This window comes from Homalodisca vitripennis, chromosome 2 (assembly GCF_021130785.1).
Source record: "Homalodisca vitripennis isolate AUS2020 chromosome 2, UT_GWSS_2.1, whole genome shotgun sequence".
NCBI classification, from domain to species: Eukaryota; Metazoa; Arthropoda; class Insecta; order Hemiptera; family Cicadellidae; genus Homalodisca; species Homalodisca vitripennis.
Genome location: NC_060208.1, coordinates 46,292,714 through 46,312,134, shown reverse-complemented (window position 1 = coordinate 46,312,134; position 19,421 = coordinate 46,292,714). Strand labels below are relative to the sequence as shown.

The following is a 19,421-nucleotide window of genomic DNA, read 5'->3' as shown; positions in this document are numbered from 1 at the left end:
ATTATGACCGATGACATTGTCTCTAAAGTCGATGAAAAGATTAAAGAAGACCGCTGATTCACAATAACAGAACTCTCACTTAATTTTTCTCAAAATTCAAGGAGTTTGTTACACAAAATTGTTATGCAGAAGTTAGGTTACTATAAATTTTGAGCAAGGTGGATACCGACCACACACGGCAAATAGCACTCGAGAAGTCATGGATGTTTTTAAGTGGTAGATCTTTCCACATCCACCTTACATTCCGGACATTGCACCCAACGACTACCACTTGTTTCAAGCAATGACGACCTGGCTTGCAACGCAGCGCTGTGATGATGACGTGAAACTGCTGGAGAGCGTGACTAACTGGTTGAAGTCTCAGGCGGCAGAATTTTATAAAACTGAAATTTCAAAACTAGTTCATCACTATAAGTGCCTAAATTTGTATGGTGACTAGGTTGAAAAATAGTATGTTAGTGTCACTTTCAAATTAATATAATACAATTCTTTCTTTTATTTTGTTTATATGAAAACGTAGTATACTTTCTGGATAGCCGACGTATTTAAAAAAATGTATTGGTAAATATATTTTTAAAGCATATCATGAGATTTTTGCATAGATTTCTAAGATGCTTAGGAAGTATTAGTGTTTTAAATAGTTTACTCTTACAAACGTATTTGTTATGTATTGCCTTTTATTATTTTCCTAAGTTGGTAACCTGTTAAAATCAGAAAACAATCACAAAACTGGTGATTGCTTACTGGTGACAGCTAAACTTTACACTAGAGTTCTTATACTATACTAATATATATCGTCTTCTCTAGTATTACTAACCTATTGCGACTGACTGCATTATATTAATCATCCTGTATTTGAGATTAAGAAAGTTTTCTCAGAGTACTGGAGACAGAAAGGTCAACTGGCAGGGAGGACTATAAAATAGAAACTATTGCCAGAAAAAAGACTATGTCCTTCAATCGCCTGACCTTTGATGTTTACCTGAGAAAACAGTCTACTTCAGAGTCTTAATAGCCCAAACGATAAACCAAGGGCTATTTGGGAGGTTATTAACTAAAAATGATGCAAACATAGTAAAAAGGATGAACCACTTAAACTTATAGTTAATAAAAAACAAATTGAGGACCCTTCTGAAATTGCTGAACCATCATTAAAAAAAAAAAATAGCCTAAATCACTCTTTGTAAACCTAACCAAGCCATAAATCTACAACCAACATGCAAAGACTATGGTGATATAACTGACTTTATCCCTTATCCAACTACACCAGAAGAAGTTCTCTATGCCACCACCACACTGCTGAAACACTGCACAGATGAAATAGCGAGTCCCTTATGTCACATATTAATTAACCTGTCATTTTTACAAGGTATCTTTCCAGTGAAATTTAAACTAGCAAAAGTATTCCTGAAACACAAGAAAGGCAGTGTAACATCAGTGGAAAACTATATGCCAAAATTGGATCTCCTAACAATATCCAAGGTATTTGAAAGAATCCTACTGAACCAAGTGATAACACACCTTACTACTCACAACATCTCAATGACTCAGCAGCATGGCTTCCTTCAAGGAAAATTCACCACTTACGGCTATAGTTCAACTGACAGAATTCATCATCGACCAACTTGAAGGAGGTACAACTGTGACTGCCATGCTAATTAATATACTTCAGTAATGCATTCGATGGCCTAGTCCTCTACTTCTCCAAAAAGTAGGTAATAAGGCATTAGGGGAGCATCACATAACTGACTCACTAGCTACCTACAGTACTGACAGCAACTAGTTGAAGTTATAAAATAAATAACACTTGAAACTCACTCATTGATGACCTCTGTAGTAAGCACAAACCTAGTACATATGCTCTTAAAAGAGTAAAGGGAAGGTACAGGGAACGTATTCTAGTCCTACAAAAAAGGTAATTCAAATATTAGCAGGACTGACTCCTCTAGACTCATTCCCTCTAGCCTTTAAAAAAACTCAGGACCTTGACAGTTATCTCACTTTACACCTGCGAGGCTATCTGCTTCACAACAATAGCTCATAAGCTTAACCATCTAGATGACAATCACAGCTATTACACTAGAAACGCAAAGGAACCTATCTATAAGAAAACTAAACAATCAATTCCCTGACGACCTGAAGAGATGCAGAGAACACAAGAATTTCAAGACGTCACTACAGACCTGGCTACTACAGAAGGTTTTTCAGGGTGTCTAGCAAAGTGGCTTAGAAAATTCCCAGACTTTTCCAAACAAAATAAATAATTTTCCATATTCTATTACCGATAAAATCAAAGGTTTTTAAAAGTTAGTTTAAATTAGTTTAATTTATAAATAACTAGCTGTTTCCCGCGGCTTCGCACGCTTTTCGTAAGCTTTGCCTGTGTATGTGCACTTCTAGTTCGTCAGTTATATTTCAACGCCGAGGTAGAGTTTGCCTTGTTGCCACGATCAAGAAAATCTGTGTATGTTTATAGCCATTGTACACGCTTTACAGTACTATAAAGTGGTCTAATACTTAAGGTTTAATCTTAAAACCATATATACGTCACAACTTAGCGCCTTCAAATAGTGTTTGGCTATTTAACATACGTATACTAGAAAATCACATTCAAGGCTCTTTAACAGTTTTTACAGTACAAAAATAGTAATTTCACGGTCAATAGTTTTTTTTTTAAACATTACAAATAAAAATAAAAATAGATTGTTTTTGACAAGGAGTGGCCGATTTCAGATCTAAGCCAAAACTACCTACCACGAGTGTGTGCTGTGGACTAAACCTCGGCACTTTGGCGACTGTTGCCAGTTCTCCCGTCTCAGCTTCAATACAGGTGTTCCATTTATCAGACGTGGCGAAATGGTGAAACTATTTAAAACTTTTCCTTATATCACTAATGATGTCGACGACTTGTGCAGAAATGGACGGATGCATCTACAAAATAGGTAGATTTTTAGATCGTGGGTACGACACAAGCAGGGGCGGTATGATTTGCAAAATGCTAAATGGTACATAAAATACCACGCTTGTATCATATCAGAGCTCTTACTATTAATCAGCCCATAGAAGCAGTTCACACGAGCGATAATTTTGTGCAAGCGCAAATAATATCGCAGCAACTCGTGACGATCGGTCCTGCCGCGATTTAGAGCGATTTCACACAGGCCACAAAACGCCGATGAAACACAGATAAAAGCTGTTGGCGGTAGCAGCGATATTGCGGGACCCTCTTAGATGGCCCAGACAAGTTCAGTGTTTTATGCGACTCAAGTTCCCCTTCCCCGCCTCATTCAGCAGTAGTCTCTTGATGAACAGTAGCATCAATGAAGAACATTTTTAATTTTTTCTAAAGCTTCGCTGTTTTGTGATTTAAGGCAACACAGAAGAGACTGGAAAGTGCCAGAATAGTTTAGAGTTTATTCCATCTTGCGTTCCAAGTTTCTATCGTCAGTTTTACCTAATGCCACTGCACTCAAAGCTTAGGGAAGACATCACAATTAAAAAAAATTATTACCAAATGTCTGAAAAATCATTCAATGAAAGTGTGAAAAATTAACTTGTTTTTTTGATTCCACAACAAAAGATTACACTCTACTTCTATTATAAGCTATATATCATATATAATATAAGTGAACTAAGTTTGACACACATTTTTAACAGTAAAACAATGTTAATATCATCAGAACTAAATTGAAACACGCCAGTATTCAAGCTGTATTGGACGCGAGAACCGGCAACACAATAAAAGTGCCAAGTGCTGGGCCATTGCACACACTCGTGGTGAGTTATGGCGCTACACAATGAAATCGGCCACTTTGGGTGGAAGCACCGATGCTCATTCATTGTTTGCAACTCCAACCGATGAGCAGTCGGCTATAGAGAACCAAAAGCTGAGTTCGGAGTTTTGTGGCCTGTGTAACACCTGCCCAAATAGCATATCGAATCACACTTTGGAGCGGTTCACACAAACAAGCGTGACCTAGCCAATCGCAACGGTCAGTGGCAATTGTAAACAACCGCTACAGGATCGCAGCGATGTTGCAGATATGTGGGAGCATTGGAAGTGCCAGTCGATCGCCGATAGTGGCAGATGCTCCACTCTTCTTGTAGTATGAATGCCGGTGTGTTCATCACAGAACTGTTTGTAGAAGAAATTATAACCATCTTGGACATCACAATTATTGTTTTGTAACAATAAATATTACTACGTTTATTAATTGTCCGCTAAAATAAATATTCATTTTTATATAAACACAAAACGTTAAATATCACACACGCAACACTAAAAAGTAAATAAACTACTAAATACTAATTAAAATGTTTTTAAAACTGAAAACAGTAAATTAATTACTTCTCAGTCAAGTAGAATCGTAATCCCATTAAAATTGTAATAAAATGTATAAAGGTGAATGTTAAAATAACAAATATTTAAAAAAACAAAAAGGTAGGACTCATAAGTTAATGACTGATTATTCATGTAGGCTATACTATTTTCTTTCTTACGTCCGAAGTAAGTATTGTAATATCAATATCAAATCATTATTAAATGTACTTTTCTGCCATGCAAAACTACTAACACTGGAGAGAAAAAGTACTATAATTGTAAAATAAATAACAATAATAAACTGTTAGGTAAACAATTACTCATAAGTATACATATACTTTTCTAAGATGATCTATCTGTATATAAGTGACAAAAGCAACAAATAAAATGAATTTATAAGTTTTAATTTAGTGGTTAGCTACAGATATCATAAAAATGTAATATTGTAAATAAATAACGGTAAAATATTTACATTGTAGTGTACAAAAAGTAGGCTAATGTTTATCTAACATAACATAGGCTGTTAGGTAATTGAACATCTATGGAATCTTCTCCAACCGAATCCACCAATATCCATAAACGAGAAAAATTTGCATGCCAAAAAGGTTCAATTACGGTTGCCTGCAAGGTTGAAACAAAAAAATCGGTGACCTGTTTTAACAAATTTAAAAAAAATAATGTACAAAAGCAACTTCTTTTCAAAGTAATGTTTTAGGGGACATTTCGCAACTAATAAACCTAGATTGAAGAAACTCTTTTTACAACAATAATATTACCTTAATGTGTGTATAGTATTCAGTAGCCAAAGCAATTTTAATACATAGCATTGTAATACTTGTAAAAATCAATAAATAAATAAATATCTGTTAAGACCACAAGATTGATAGATTTATTGTAAAAAAAAATTATTAATACACAAAATACTTTTATCTTGAATAAAAAGAAACAGTTTAACTTTCCGTCTTAATAAAAAGGATGCGATTCCTTTATCAGTTTATGAAATCTTAATGTAATTTTTGACAGAACACAATTTTTTTTATTTTGAGGTTAACTTATAAATATAGATTTGTTAACAGTAACTGCAGAAAAAATACACAAAGAAATTGGCAAACAGTATCAACCCTAGAAGTGCCTTCATGTAAAATAACTGGATACTCTGTCTCAATGCTGCCTCAAAATTCAAACAGACAGCGTGGAATCTAGATTTGAATGACGAGTTTATAAACATTTTACAGATTGTTCTGTTTCATTTTCATTACAGCTATCTCAGCAACTAATAGAAACATACCTTGCCATTGTACTGATTATTAATTACATCTTTCAGAACTTATTCTTCTAAACAGCTGCAATTTGGATGAGAGGTCAATGATAAACAAAATTTGCAATAAACTTTTTAACCTTAATAAATTCTAATGCAGATTTTGTTTCAAAGAAAAATGTTGCACCTTGTCAAATTGTTCTTTCATATTAGAAGCTCACACAAGACTCAAATCTTGTTGCCATCACCATTAAAAATATATATTCGTTATCTTCTATAAGCTGTATAACCTCTTTAGATATTACTGACAAATTATAGTATGTATTATAAAAAAAGATTAACAAGTAAGTGTTATTAAATCTGATTCAAGAAAATTAAAATTTTTTTACGAAAGAGCTGTGATGCTGGGCCTTATATCCCTGGTTGTTACAGCGCACATTTTGGAACTATCTGATGTAAACTGTGTTTACATTGTATTTTCAACACAATTGATTCAGTTTAGTAAAAATATATTATGCTAGTACACTAATATTGGCTTACAGAAGACTCGCTGGACTTCTGATCTCTCTTGGGCAGAACGTTGGAGAGAATATCTGCAAGATTGGTGCCAGCATCCAGCGGCGCGGCCAACTCTCGAGCTATGCTCATCTCCTCTGCAAAAAAATGTATTGAAATGAAATATGAGGATGATTTTGTAAAAAGTTAATAGCATTTTTTATTTTTACATTTTTTTATATAAATAGCAATGTCCAAGGCGAATTGAATAAGCACAGGAGAGGGTAAGTTAAGCAATGAGAAGGACCATCTGGTTGTAGTTTCCATTTCAGGCTGATGAAAGTAGGTTATTTAGTCAAAGATTATGAGAAACCTGTAATTCTAGTTGCAGGAGATGACCAATAAGCCCCCAGTAACCGAATTCAAAGATCGTAACTTTCTATATCCTGTTACACTTCTAGTTTTATTTTCATATTCAGACCCACTGTGATACAAGCAACCAGAATGTTTTTAATTCAGTTTTTAATTCTGCCCTCTTTTGCAAAAATTGATCCTTTTGTAGAGGAGAGGTCACTGCTTCAGTGGTTCACTAACAACTCTCTTAATTGCTAACAAACAGAAAACCAACGTACAGTAAAACCCCGCTTAATCGAACTTCGCTTAACCGAAACACAGCTTAACCAAAACGCTCAGGCGAATATGGAAAATGTATGTAAATACCCTGGATGCGCCCGCAAAGTGCGATCTATGACCCGTCCCATGATTCATACGAAAACACGGTAAACACTCTGTGTGGGGGGAGGGGGTGGTTGCTTTGTCTATTAAGTCATTTACTCCCAGTTACTGTTCATACCACATGTGCGTACAGTGGTGTTCTATTGTCAGTTACGGAGTGTAGTGACAGTTGATATATTAGTTACTATTAACGTAAGTTCTTGTGCAATGTCTTCGATAAGAAAACGTAACATTGTGGAAATACAAGATAAACTAGAAGCAGTAAGACATGTTGAGAGTGAGACTTTATTAAAAACTGTTGCTGCAAATTTCAATGGTGGGATATCCACTGTGAGTGATTGGGTTAAGTGTAAGGACAAACTCTCGGAACATTCAACCAAAATTTTGAACAGGAAAACGATGAAAAGCATGGAACACGAAAAAGTTAATGAAGCACTGTATCTTTGGTTCACTAAACAGAGAGATAAAGGTACACCACTGACCGAACCAGTTCTTCAAGAAAAGGCCAAATTACTTCCTAAACTTTTAGACGAAGATGGAGAGGATTTTGTTGCTAGCAACGGATAGTTGGATAGGTTCAAGAACCATTAAGGCATTCACCAGTTTAATTTATGTGGGGAAGCAATGTACACGGACTATAATGCTATTGGTATTTTTAAAACAAATTTGTGAAAAGTGATGATCAAGCGATAGACTAAGGACCAAATATTTAATGGGAGTGAGACAGAGCTTAATTTTTAAATGTTACAAAAAAATCTTTAAAGTGTCTTAAGGAACGTTCAGCATCTGCCAAGTGACAGCTGAAGAAGCACTCAACGGATTTGAGGTTAGTTCCTGTCTTATGGTTACGGTATTTTTATGTACACTACTGTATACAGTATATCAAGGGCAAAAACAGTAGGCCTACATAAAGGGTGTTGTTTCAGGCTGCCCTTTGATTTGTGGAACAATTCTCTGATGCAAAACCTGCTGATTTGTTGCTGCTTAAATGATGGAGAGAAAAAGCGGCTCATAAACGATGTGAAGAAAAAGTCCAGAAAAAATATCAGATTATTTTGGTAAATAATTAGGCTATATAAATATAAAAATTCATTTTTTATGATTTATTGTAGAAATACAACTAATATTCACAATGAAAAAGGTGTTATGTGTTTTACTTAAAGAAACATACCTTAAAATCAGTAACATGGCTTATCCGAAATGGTTCCGTTCCCATAATTTCGGAAAAGAGGGGTTTTACAGTAATTAATTTTAACATGCGTTCTTCCAATACAAATTGTAAATAAAACTTTCTCCTGGGAAATACAGAAGTGCCCGAGTTCAACAATTAGTTTTCTTGATTTTACTTTATTGCCAGAAGAATCAGTAGGGGTCTGTTAACCCATTGTAGATCGTATTGTTTTGGCACGCGGGCACGAAGTAATTTACATTCAGCGGCCGAACGAACAGCAATGGTGTGCTACATTGTATCGCTCGCTATTGTATACTAGAAAATTCAGCTGTGAAAGTATTCGTTCAGATGGGGCATGGGCCTGCTGGGGTATCCGTGATGTAGGAACGATAACACGCGAGCAAGGTTCCGGGGTGGCAGGGATGATGTCTGAATCATAGTCTAAATGAAGCGGCTTGGGCGAAGCGATTACAACATCCGGGCCATTGTCTAGACTAAACCCGCCAACATGTACGTCTGCGTCGTTTAGTTCTTTGTCATTAACCTCAAAAGTATTATAATAACAACTGTGGAAAACACCCAATCAGAAGCGATAGAAAGCAGAGAGTAAACTCATATGAATGATTTTTCAACTTCGACATACAACTGCGATATGTAGGATATTTATAAAACTCTAAACATAGACCGTTGTTAAACACTCTTAGTTGACAAGTGAAGATGATTGCCCGATCTATCAGACATTACTAAGCAGAGACAGATCTTGCTTACAACATATTATGGCTGCATATGTCTTATGCTGTGGCTATCTGGAGAGCACTGAATTTGAGAAATTTTAAAACTGCAGAAGAAGAGCAATAAGAATCTTCCTTGGATTTTTGCCCAGGTAATCCTGTAGAAACTTCTTTCGTCTTAATAAATAATGTACTGACTTTTCCTTCAATGTACATTTTGGAAGATCTTATTCCGTTCAATAGAAAGTTTCATATTTTCCAAAGTTATAAGACTAATTCCTATCCATTACAGAACGTTGACCACTGGACTACAATTGCACCAAACAACCTTTTCTCAAAAACAGTAGTATCAAACTTTACAATGGCTTGACCCTGGGCAACTTTTAAGCCAGAAAATAATATGGCCAAGTTTAGATGATCATTGAAATTCTCACTGCTGCAAAAGGAATACTATTATATTCTTGACTTCTTAAATGATTGCAGTGATTAGATAATAATAAAACGTTTATTAGTTTAGTTTATTTTAACAATATTAATGTATGCTTCATTAACTTACTTTGATAAAATTGTGAACAATTTGTATTTGCAAGTAAGAATCTGAATCTAAATTCAAAGCCATTATTGTCAATTTATTTAAGAAATTGTGCAATAAACTACTGTGGCAAAGTGGCAATTTACTTACGGTCAACATGTGCAAAGGCGCAGAATACACCACGTGGACAATAGCCAGCCTGTTGTACATCATTGCACTTGGTACTCTTATATATCTCCGGATGGAACTGCTGCTCCGTGCGGGTGTGACAGTACCCACAGAGATCTCCCGCAGCGCAGTTGCCCGGCTCTCCCCACTCATCTCCATGCCTGACATCCGGGCATGGTGTAGATCTGTGAAAAAGTACATAGTTCTTGTTAGACTAAAGAGGGATAACTAAGTATGCAGTAATATATAAAATTTCACAGATTTATTTTTTGTTTCTTAACGCACATTTACTGCGGGTGCCGAGCATGATCGTCATGCAAAAATGGCGCGACGGGCGGTGCATGGGCAAACTCAGCATAAGGGCTGCTTTCATATTGCCTCAATGTGAGCTGAGCAGTTGCCTGGGAAGGCTGTAACACTCATAGCGAGCTGTGCCTGTTTCGGTGAGTCAGTTGGTGCAATTCGTCACCGGTTCACCATTTTCGTTTGTTGTGTATGCTTTGCGATATTGTGTGAGTGTATTATAGTGTTTATTGACTGTGTAAGTGTATGTACTCATAATGGAGGAAGACAATAATGTTATTGACGATAATTTTTCATCTGATGAAGACAATGAGTCGAGTTCAAACAGTTCTAGGGACGGTGAAGACGGCGTCCCCCACCCTCAGTGGGCCGGCACGGCCAACGACATGGCTGGTTTACGTGACCTGCCGTTCACTGGTCAACCTGGCTTGCTCGTTCTCATTCCAGGTGACAATAAACCAATTGACTGGTTCAATCTCCTTCTTGAAACCGTGTTTTTAGAGAATATCATTAGACAAACCAACCTGTATGCCCTGGAACTATTTTGTGGCCCCACCACTACTCCCGCGTCTCGCATAACCAAATGGAAGGACTTAGTGATGGCTGAACTAAGAACATTCTTAGGCCTTCTACTGTTAACTGGCAATGTCAGACTGAATCGATTGAACGACTATTAGAAAACTCATCGGTTGTTGAACTTTCCTATATACAAGGAGTACATGTCTTGAGATTGATTTCTTGGCATTTTGAGATGTCTGCATTATTCAAGAGTTGATACCCTGATCACCCCAAACCTGCTAACGACCGGCCTTTTAAAATTCAAAATATTGTTGATTATTTCAACAATAAGATGCAAAAGATCTATTATCCCGACCGTGACCTGACAATCGACGAAGAGATGGTACTGTGGCGTGGCAGACTGGTCTGTTTACACGGGGAGCCATGACTCTTGTAGTGGCAAAGGTCATACCGTCAGTCATTATGAAGCTCATGGGTGATTTCCTGGGGAAAGGCCATTCCCTGTTCATGGATAATTTGTATAATAGTTTTGTCTTATCATCCAAACTTCTACGTCACTCAACCTACACTACCGGCACCCTACGCATCGACAGACTCCATACACCTCCAGCAGTGAAGGCAAAGGTAATATGACAACGAGATGGTCCAAACCACTAACAGGAGAAACCAAAAACAAATGCTGCCAAAACCAATCATGTACTACAGCTCTCACATGAAGGGGACTGACCGTTTGGACCAAATGGTATCTTATTACCCCTGTGAGCGCAAGATCCTGCGATGGCACAAGAAAATTTTTGTGCACTTTCTCCAGGTTGTTGTAGTAAATTCTTTTTACCTGTGACAACATGTACAACTCAGATAGACTGTCCCTGTACGACTTCCGAGTTCGTGTTCTTGAAGACCTGCTCCCTCCAAAGGAAGCCCCACTGCTCATCACACCGACGTGCAACAGCATGCATCGTCTCTCCAAACTAAAGAAGCACAAAGGAAACAGCAAGTCAGTTACCCGGAGGTGCAGTGTTTGCTACCAAGCAGGTAAGCGTAAGGAAACAGTGTACTATTGTGCAGTGTGCCCTGACGAACCAGGTCTGTGTGAACTCAGATGCTTTGATAAGTATCACTAGGAGAGTAGTTTTTAGTCTTTGACGGTGGGTGTGGGGTGTATATAGTTTTTTCTAATTTTTACTCGGGGAGGGAGGAGTTTTAACTGTTTTTGATGTTGTATATTTTTCAAACTAATATGTAATATATACGTGTAATTCGCGAGTGTTTGTGCTGAAACCTAGTGTGCTGCAAGCACATACAACACGAGCAGACTCGGCACGGACATGAAGTCACCCGTTCTTTTTTTGTTTCTTTACTGACATACAATTAGCCCTCAAAATAACATAAAAACTTGAACCACAAACCTAGACAGGGTGTCCATCCACCTGGTTAATCAGGAAATTTCTGTACAATTCCCGCATTTTAGAAGTACATATCTTTTAAAACTGCGACGATCGAACCAAACATTTTTGTCCTCTCGAGAATATTCCAAGGCTAGATAATGTTTAGTTACTGCCTTAAAAATATATCTGTTACATTAAATTTATTCTTTTTTAAATTGTGTTATACCCAATTTTGATTAAAAAAACATTTAAACAGTTTGTCACAATATTTGCAGCAAATTTAAATTCATTAGGAATAAGTGAGATATTTAAAGAAGTAAATTAGCTGTCGGGTAAGACTTTTTATCAGCACAAAAATATAATAGCAAATGTTTAATAAATTCAAATGCTCCACAAATTAAAATAGAAGAGCTATTTATAATAGTAAAAGAAACAGATAAGTATAATATTCATTTTTAAAGCCATTTTCAATATCTTTATCTTGTGTTTTACTAGTCGCCTTTCCCTCCACTTCCGTCAAATTGAGTGGATATATCTACAGTCAACTCCCGATTATCCGCGGAATAGGGTGGCTTGGCGGCCGCGGATAACGTGATTCACGGATAATCAGCAAAACGTAAAGAAAGGCAAAGAAAAACTCGAAATAAGCAAAGTAGGACATTTAATGACTTATAACTAAGTTTTTATTACATTTAAAAGGCTGGAATAAGTTCAAAGTTAACATTACGTACCGGTATTGTATACCGTTACGTAAGCCTACAGTTAATACAGTATCGAGTACAAACAATTTAAAAGTTATTAGTACTGTACTGTACATCATAGCTAACTAAAAATATACATAGACGGGAATGAAAATACAGTACTGTTCTGTAAATACCCTACTCTAAATAATAAAACTATTTTATATTACATTAACTGCAAATTAATTTGCTTTAAAAAAATCAGTAAGTTTCTTCTGTTTTGTTTTGTTATGGCACTTAACCCTAATTTGTGATCTAAGTTTACGTAATGTAAGATCGTCTGCAACTGTCCCGAAGTCTTCGCCCTCTAAATATTCAATAAGTCGTTCAACGTGTTGTAGAGCTGATTCATGTGAAACACGCGATTGAGGAGGCATCTCTTCTTCTTCATTGTTGTAAATTTCTTCCTCGACTCCCTGAGCTTTGTTAATGATGTCTTCATCACTCAGGAGTTCGTACCCGGGATCGTCAGCATCACAGGTCATCCATTCATTGATGTTTTCGTCATTAACTTGCTCACCCCCTTCGACGGTTCTTGCCAATTGTGCTAAAGCTAATGCACAATCTACATCAGATTGATCTTGAAGGGCTTCTTCTTCTACACTAATATTGCTGTTTTCTTCACTCGCCATTAGTTTCTTCCATGATTTTTGCAAGGTTGACGATTTTACTGACTTCCAAGCTGCTGCAATGTCGTAAATGCTGTCAAGAATAGAAAAATCTTTCCAGAACGATTTCAGGTCATAACCTTCATTTATTCTTCTTTCTAGTAAATGAGACCTATAATTCTTTTTTGTGGCTGCAATAACTCCTTGATCCATTGGTTGGATCAAAGGAGTTACATTTGGCGGTAAAAACTTTAAAACAATGTTCCCATCAACAGATTTCATCACATTTTCAGCGGGATGTGAAGGGGCGTTATCTACTAATAAAACTGCTTTCAGGGGCAAGTTTTTGGACATAAGAAGGTTTTCAACTTGTGGGACAAAGTGTTTTTCAAACCATTCTTTGAAGATTCTTTGGTCCATCCATCCTTTTTTTTTGAGAAAAGTACTGAACAGGGAGGTTTACAGCTCTAGAACCTTTAAAGGACCGTGGTTTTTTGGACTTACCAATAACAACTAAATCTAATTTATGCTCCCCTGAAGCATTGCCACAACAAAGAATTGTGTATCTTTCCTTACTAGATTTGTGCCCTGAAACTTGACGTTCTCTTTCAAAAGTAAGTGTACGTGTCTGCAAACATTTCCAGAACAAACCAGATTCGTCTGCATTATAAATCTGGTCTGGAGTCAGATTTTCAGCAGCAACATACTCCTCAAACTCTGCTTTAAATAGTTCAGCAGCTTCAGTGTCACTGCTGAGTTTGTCACCTTGCAGTGAAATTTCCCTGATGCCATGGCGTTGCTTAAACCTAGTTAACCAACCAGAAGAAGCATTAAACATACCTTCGAGGCCAAGCAGTTTGTGAAAATGTTCAGCTTTTGCTGCTAGGATCGGACCTGAGATTGGCGTACCTTCACTCCTTAACTGAGCAATCCACTCAAGTAGTGCAGCGTCTAGGTGTTCATAGGTAGAAAGCTTCATTGCCTTTCTCTTTTTCATTGCAGACGACGTTTCAGCACTAGCAGCAAACGACAATAACTTATCTTTTTGTTTAAAGATGTCACGTACGGTCGTTTCTCCAATGCCATATTCTGCACACAGGTGTTTTTTCAAAACACCGTTTTGTAGTTTTTTTATTATTTCAAGTTTTTGGTTGATTGTTAAAACAACTCTCTTTTGTTTTTCTGACATAGCGAATTAATATAGGCCTACAGTATACTGATAAAACAAAGTAAAGGCACACCTAGATAAACAGTCAATAACACACAAGAAAAGACAGTCAATAAGAAATGGCAGAATAGTCAATAACACACGAAAGACACTTCAAAAAGAAACAGCAGAACAGTTGACACACGGAAGGCCAGTCACTAAGAAAAGGTTGAACAGTCAATACACTAACTAATCAACAAAAATACAGATGTTTAGAATAACGCAACAAATGTAAAGTAAACAGTGTACAGGCAGTGACAGACTGATGAGTCATGGCAGATGAGTGACAGTAATGGCTGATGCGCGACAACAGTGCGCAGTGACACAAGGGAGTGGAGGTGGCAGTGGTGGAAATGCTTGGGAAGTGAGACGGGAGGCAAATAAGTGGAGGGGAGCAGACTGAGCTGGGTGCCTGCCAGACGAGTCACACCGCCACTCTCACTGCTACACATCACGCGTCGCCAACACAACTTACGTCTTCAAATAACTGTCTATACAGTACATTATGTAGTTAATATTCCACCATATTACTTATTACTTAGTTATTAATTCATTTATCACTAATATGCATACAGTAAGTACAGTACATAGGCTATCGTTCGCGGATTGCGGATAATGCGCAAAGCGGATAACCCGCCCGCGGATAATCGGGAGTTGACTGTATATGAATAACTATAGCCATCTATGTCATAAGTGTTCAGCTAAAACTAAACAAATTCAACTTACTGCCATGACAATATAAAACATCACACATGCACACAACTTAATTTCAAAATTATGAAATATTCTCATGTATAAAAATGTTTTTATTGACGAAAATTCAAAATTCTTGAACATAGTAATAAGAAATTTGCATTCTAATATATTTTACATACAAATATTTTAAAATTTAACTACAAATTTATTAATTTATCTTTATACTTTTAATAACACAAGAAGTTTGTTGAATAATTCCATTCCATTGTACGATAAATGTTTTACACATTGACTAGTTCTGTTAAAATGTTTCCAAACATTGTTTAAAGGCATGTATAATGTATGTAGTTATTTGATAATGTAGAAAATTGATTGTATTATATTAAAATTTCTAATGTAAACAATTCAGTCTGTATGGTTCATATTTTTTTCTGAATTTTGGAACAGTAATATCTGGAGTTTTTTAAATTTACATTTTTTTACAAGTATAACCTTAACGACAGAGACGTGGTGGACGCTTGCAAGCTTCAGTCTTGTAACTGGAGAGGACGACAGAAAATAGATTATGGAGATTACCTGTATTTAAACTTCCGAGGGCTACGTCGTTTATCCCTGCTGTTGTGGTATTGCGGACATGCATAACCTTGACGACAGAGACGTGGTGGACGCTTGCAAGCTTCAGTCTTGTAACTGGAGAGGACGTAGTTCGTGTCTGGAACATTCAACATTGTCGTTAAACATTTAGCAGTAAATGCAATAGACATTGTCAATGTTGTTAATTGATAACAGTAAATAATGTTTAAAATTACTACAGTACAACCCCGATAAGTTGGCCCCTGTTAATCCGGAAGTCCGGTTAACCCGGACCGATTTTCAATTAACCCTTTGAACCCCAGACCAAAATATTGATGGTGGAAAAAACGTACCAAAATCATTTGACCTAAGAACTTTCGAGAATCCCCGGAGCAGAAACAGCTGTTTTGCATACTGTTTGTAAAAAATTAATACTTTTACTATTTTTTATGCTATTGTCTTGTATTACACACCAAAATGTCCAGAATGAAATTGTATATACAGAAAAAGATTAGTCTGAAGTATAAAAAAATGTTTAACAGCATTAAAATAATTTTAAAATATATGTATATAGATTTTTAGGCGAAAAAATTGATTTTAAGATTTTTTAATTAAAAAATAAGAAATATTTTTACCATGGGCACCCACATTTTATTTTTCTAAATTTAGTTTTGTGTATGTACAAAAAAAAATTATATTGATATCTCTAAAAATAAACTTTTTTTGAATTTTTATATAAAAGTAATGCGACTTGTAAAAACCTCTAGGCGTACAACACAAAAATCACTGATATTACCTAAATAAATAAATTAGTAAATAAATAAATAAAAAAAATTAGTATTTTAATAAAATACATATAAATATGTATTAATACTCATAAAATAAGTATTTTGCGATTTCAAATAAATATGTATTAAACACATATACCATGGCGACGATATTACGTCGCCCGGGGATTCTCGCAACTTCATTGGCGACGATACATCGTCGCCGCGGGGATCTTCGCATATCTTCTCGGCGACGATATTTCGTCGCCTGGGGTTCAAAGGGTTAAAAAATGAAAAATCAGGCAAACATTTCAATAATAAAAACGTAATATTTTTTTGTGGTATAGTATCCGTGAATCGATGTTGCATCAGTATTTGATGGGACTGTACGACAGTGAGTGTGTGACTCATGGCACACGGCGACCGAGTGGCGGTCATTGTCCCGGATTCTCTGAAACAATAACAGACTTTGTATTTCCCCAAATCCTCTCTGAAGTCGATGAAAATTACATTACTCTGTGGTTAGAGGCAGACAATAACGGAGGCTATGAGCCACTTACTGACGAGGAAGTGATCGCGTCGTTTTTACCTGATGCTAATGAATCAGATGCTGAGGAGGCAGACGGTGGCATTGAAGATCCAGTGATGAGTCATGGAGATGCAGTGACCAAACTAAACAAACTAATGGTTTATTTCGAGCGGCAGGCAGAAACATCGCCGGCTGAATTGCTCATGTTGAAGAGACTGCAGGATCGCACAACACGCAAGCGGCAAACGACATTGGCACAATCAAAGCTGACTGAGTTTTTTACCAGGAAATGAACAGTTATAAATGTACTGTAAGGATTAATAATAATTTGATGTCCATATGTTTGATGTTTTTACAATTATAATGGAGTTTATCAGTAAGTATACCGTATTTTATTAATTTTTACCTAATTCTCCGGCTAACCCGGATTTTCGTTAACCCAGATCGGCCACGGTCCCAATTAATCCGACTTATCGAGGTTCCACTGTACTATTAGTAAACTAACTAATTTAAGTTAATTGGACATATTATATTATGTCTTTTTTATTATGTTATAGACTTTTTCTAAATATGAACGATTAAATGTTTAATACACGCAGTCCTGCTCAGATATAACAAGATTATCAACACAAACTTAAATGTTACATGATTCACAGTTTCTAAAAAAATTATATACATTCCACATTATTTCTCTTTCACCACTATGTAATGACTTTCCTTGCTTTTAGATTTATTCTCGTATTTGTAAGTGCTGGGTTTCATTTCAATATTGTAACAACCATTTCAAAAAAATATATTGCTAATTTATATTTATTAAAATTTTATACATCATATTATCTGTTAATGCACTATACATAAAACTACTTTCTACTAACTGAAATAATGAAATTAATATATACTACTTTTCAGTGGAATACTTAACAAAATAAGTTAAAGCGTAATCTTGCTGATAACTGAGGTTGAGGGTTCCAGCATGTCACTTGATTAAGGAAGTGACTCATAGGCTATGACGAGGATGGAAACCGTTTGTTTTCCCTATCCTTTCTATGGTTGACCCTAGGGAAGAAAACCGGTATTGACAGGGTACTGCACAAAACTGGCTTCTCCTATGTTACGGAAAATGTTTTTTGTTTAAGAAAAAAAAAATGGTTTTTGAAGAAGAAATCCATAAGTAATAAATATAAAATAATACAAAAATATACTTGTATTTTACTACGCTTATCTAATTATTATTGTAATTATAGCTATATATAAAAATTTAAGCAAAACGCTGTAGGGCACATACTGCATGTAAGGAGGTCTATGTAATTAATGATGTGTTTCAGATGCCACATTGAATGAAAATATAATTTTACAATTAATATATAAAACATATATCTTATAGATATGTTACAATACCATAACTAAAAGCTTACATATATATTTTCTTGTGGAAACAAGGGAAGGTTACTTATGACATCATAAATACATTAAACCATAAGTGAATTTATACGGGTGGAATAGAAACCTTTTCACTGTAGTGATCTTCTCAATCTTACATATATACATACATATTTTCTTCACCAGGACAAGCCAAACTTAAATGGAAATATCTTGGACCGGACCCAGACGCTTTTGAGTTGCACCATAAATATAATTCATTTGAACCAGAAATATTCCTGCACGTGCAAGATCTAATATAAAAGTCAGTTCCAAATTCGCTTTATCTCTGATTCTCTAATTCACAAAGACTGATATAATATGATCAGATATATATATATATATCAATTCCAACTGAAAAATTACATTACACCGCAAGTCTTCTCACTATGAAGGCTACGTATTATGGATGATATTGAAAGCTGCATGCAGTCACGTCCAACAGCTTGTGTTTAAATATTTACAGATTGTCATTGTATAAAGAGGTAAAGGACAGTAACAATAAAAGCTCATGGTAATTGTTATATTTTCACTACATTTTGAACCTTAAATGCTTATTACTATTAAACTATATACAATATAAAGTTACAATGACCACTCACCAAATGTACTAAATCTAATAAAAAGTCTGCTTATGCTAAATTTGTACTTTTGATATTACTTATTAAAACAAATATTATAAATGTTAAATTCATACATAATACTTTGTTTTAACCTTTGACTGATAATAAGAAACTCTCAGAACACTGGTTTTTATCTTTGCGCAGCATATTTTTCAGATATTTAAAAAAATATATTGTAAATACCAAGTAATAAGTGTTATATATCTTTTTTTTGTTATAAATCAGAGAAAATTTTAAAGTAATAAAAATATGCACTTAATAGAGCATTGTTTTTTTATTTGTACATAAATTGAAAAATGTGTATTATTACTTTTTGTTTTCTAAGTTTCACTCCATGTAGCTTTCACATGACTTAAAAAAACTAACCAGTATTTTGTTGAAACAGGTTCAAAAATGTCAAATTCACACCTTGAGTCTTCATTCATACTCATTAAATATAATGTCTGATATCAACAATTTTTAGGTATGAAAATAAAATACCTTGCCACTTGGGGTCTTCATTCATGAGGTTGCGCTCCTTATCCAGAACATTTGGTCCGTTACAAGAGGCATTGTCGCCATCAGGTGTCTCTAGGGCCTGGAACAGGTAGTTCTGAGCTTTTACTCGACCAGTCCCAATACCATCGGTTACATCTAAT

At 35.6% G+C, this 19,421-nt stretch overlaps 1 protein-coding gene across 2 annotated transcripts in view; it reads right to left on the bottom strand.

Moving 5' to 3' along the window:
* LOC124353881 (putative E3 ubiquitin-protein ligase UNKL) overlaps nt 1-19,421 on the bottom strand; it is a 95,377-nt gene that overhangs the window by 50,135 nt on the left and 25,821 nt on the right. Inside the window, exons 4-7 of one of the 2 annotated variants that reach the window (XM_046803924.1) lie at nt 19,264-19,360; nt 15,449-15,584; nt 9,394-9,596; nt 6,120-6,232 (exon numbers count right to left, since the gene is read on the bottom strand). In XM_046803924.1, coding sequence (XP_046659880.1) covers nt 6,120-6,232; nt 9,394-9,596; nt 15,449-15,584; nt 19,264-19,360 — 549 coding nt within the window. Of the gene's footprint in view, nt 1-6,119; nt 6,233-9,393; nt 9,597-15,448; nt 15,585-19,263; nt 19,376-19,421 lie in introns of both variants that reach the window. The other variant, XM_046803923.1, reaches the window with a different exon arrangement.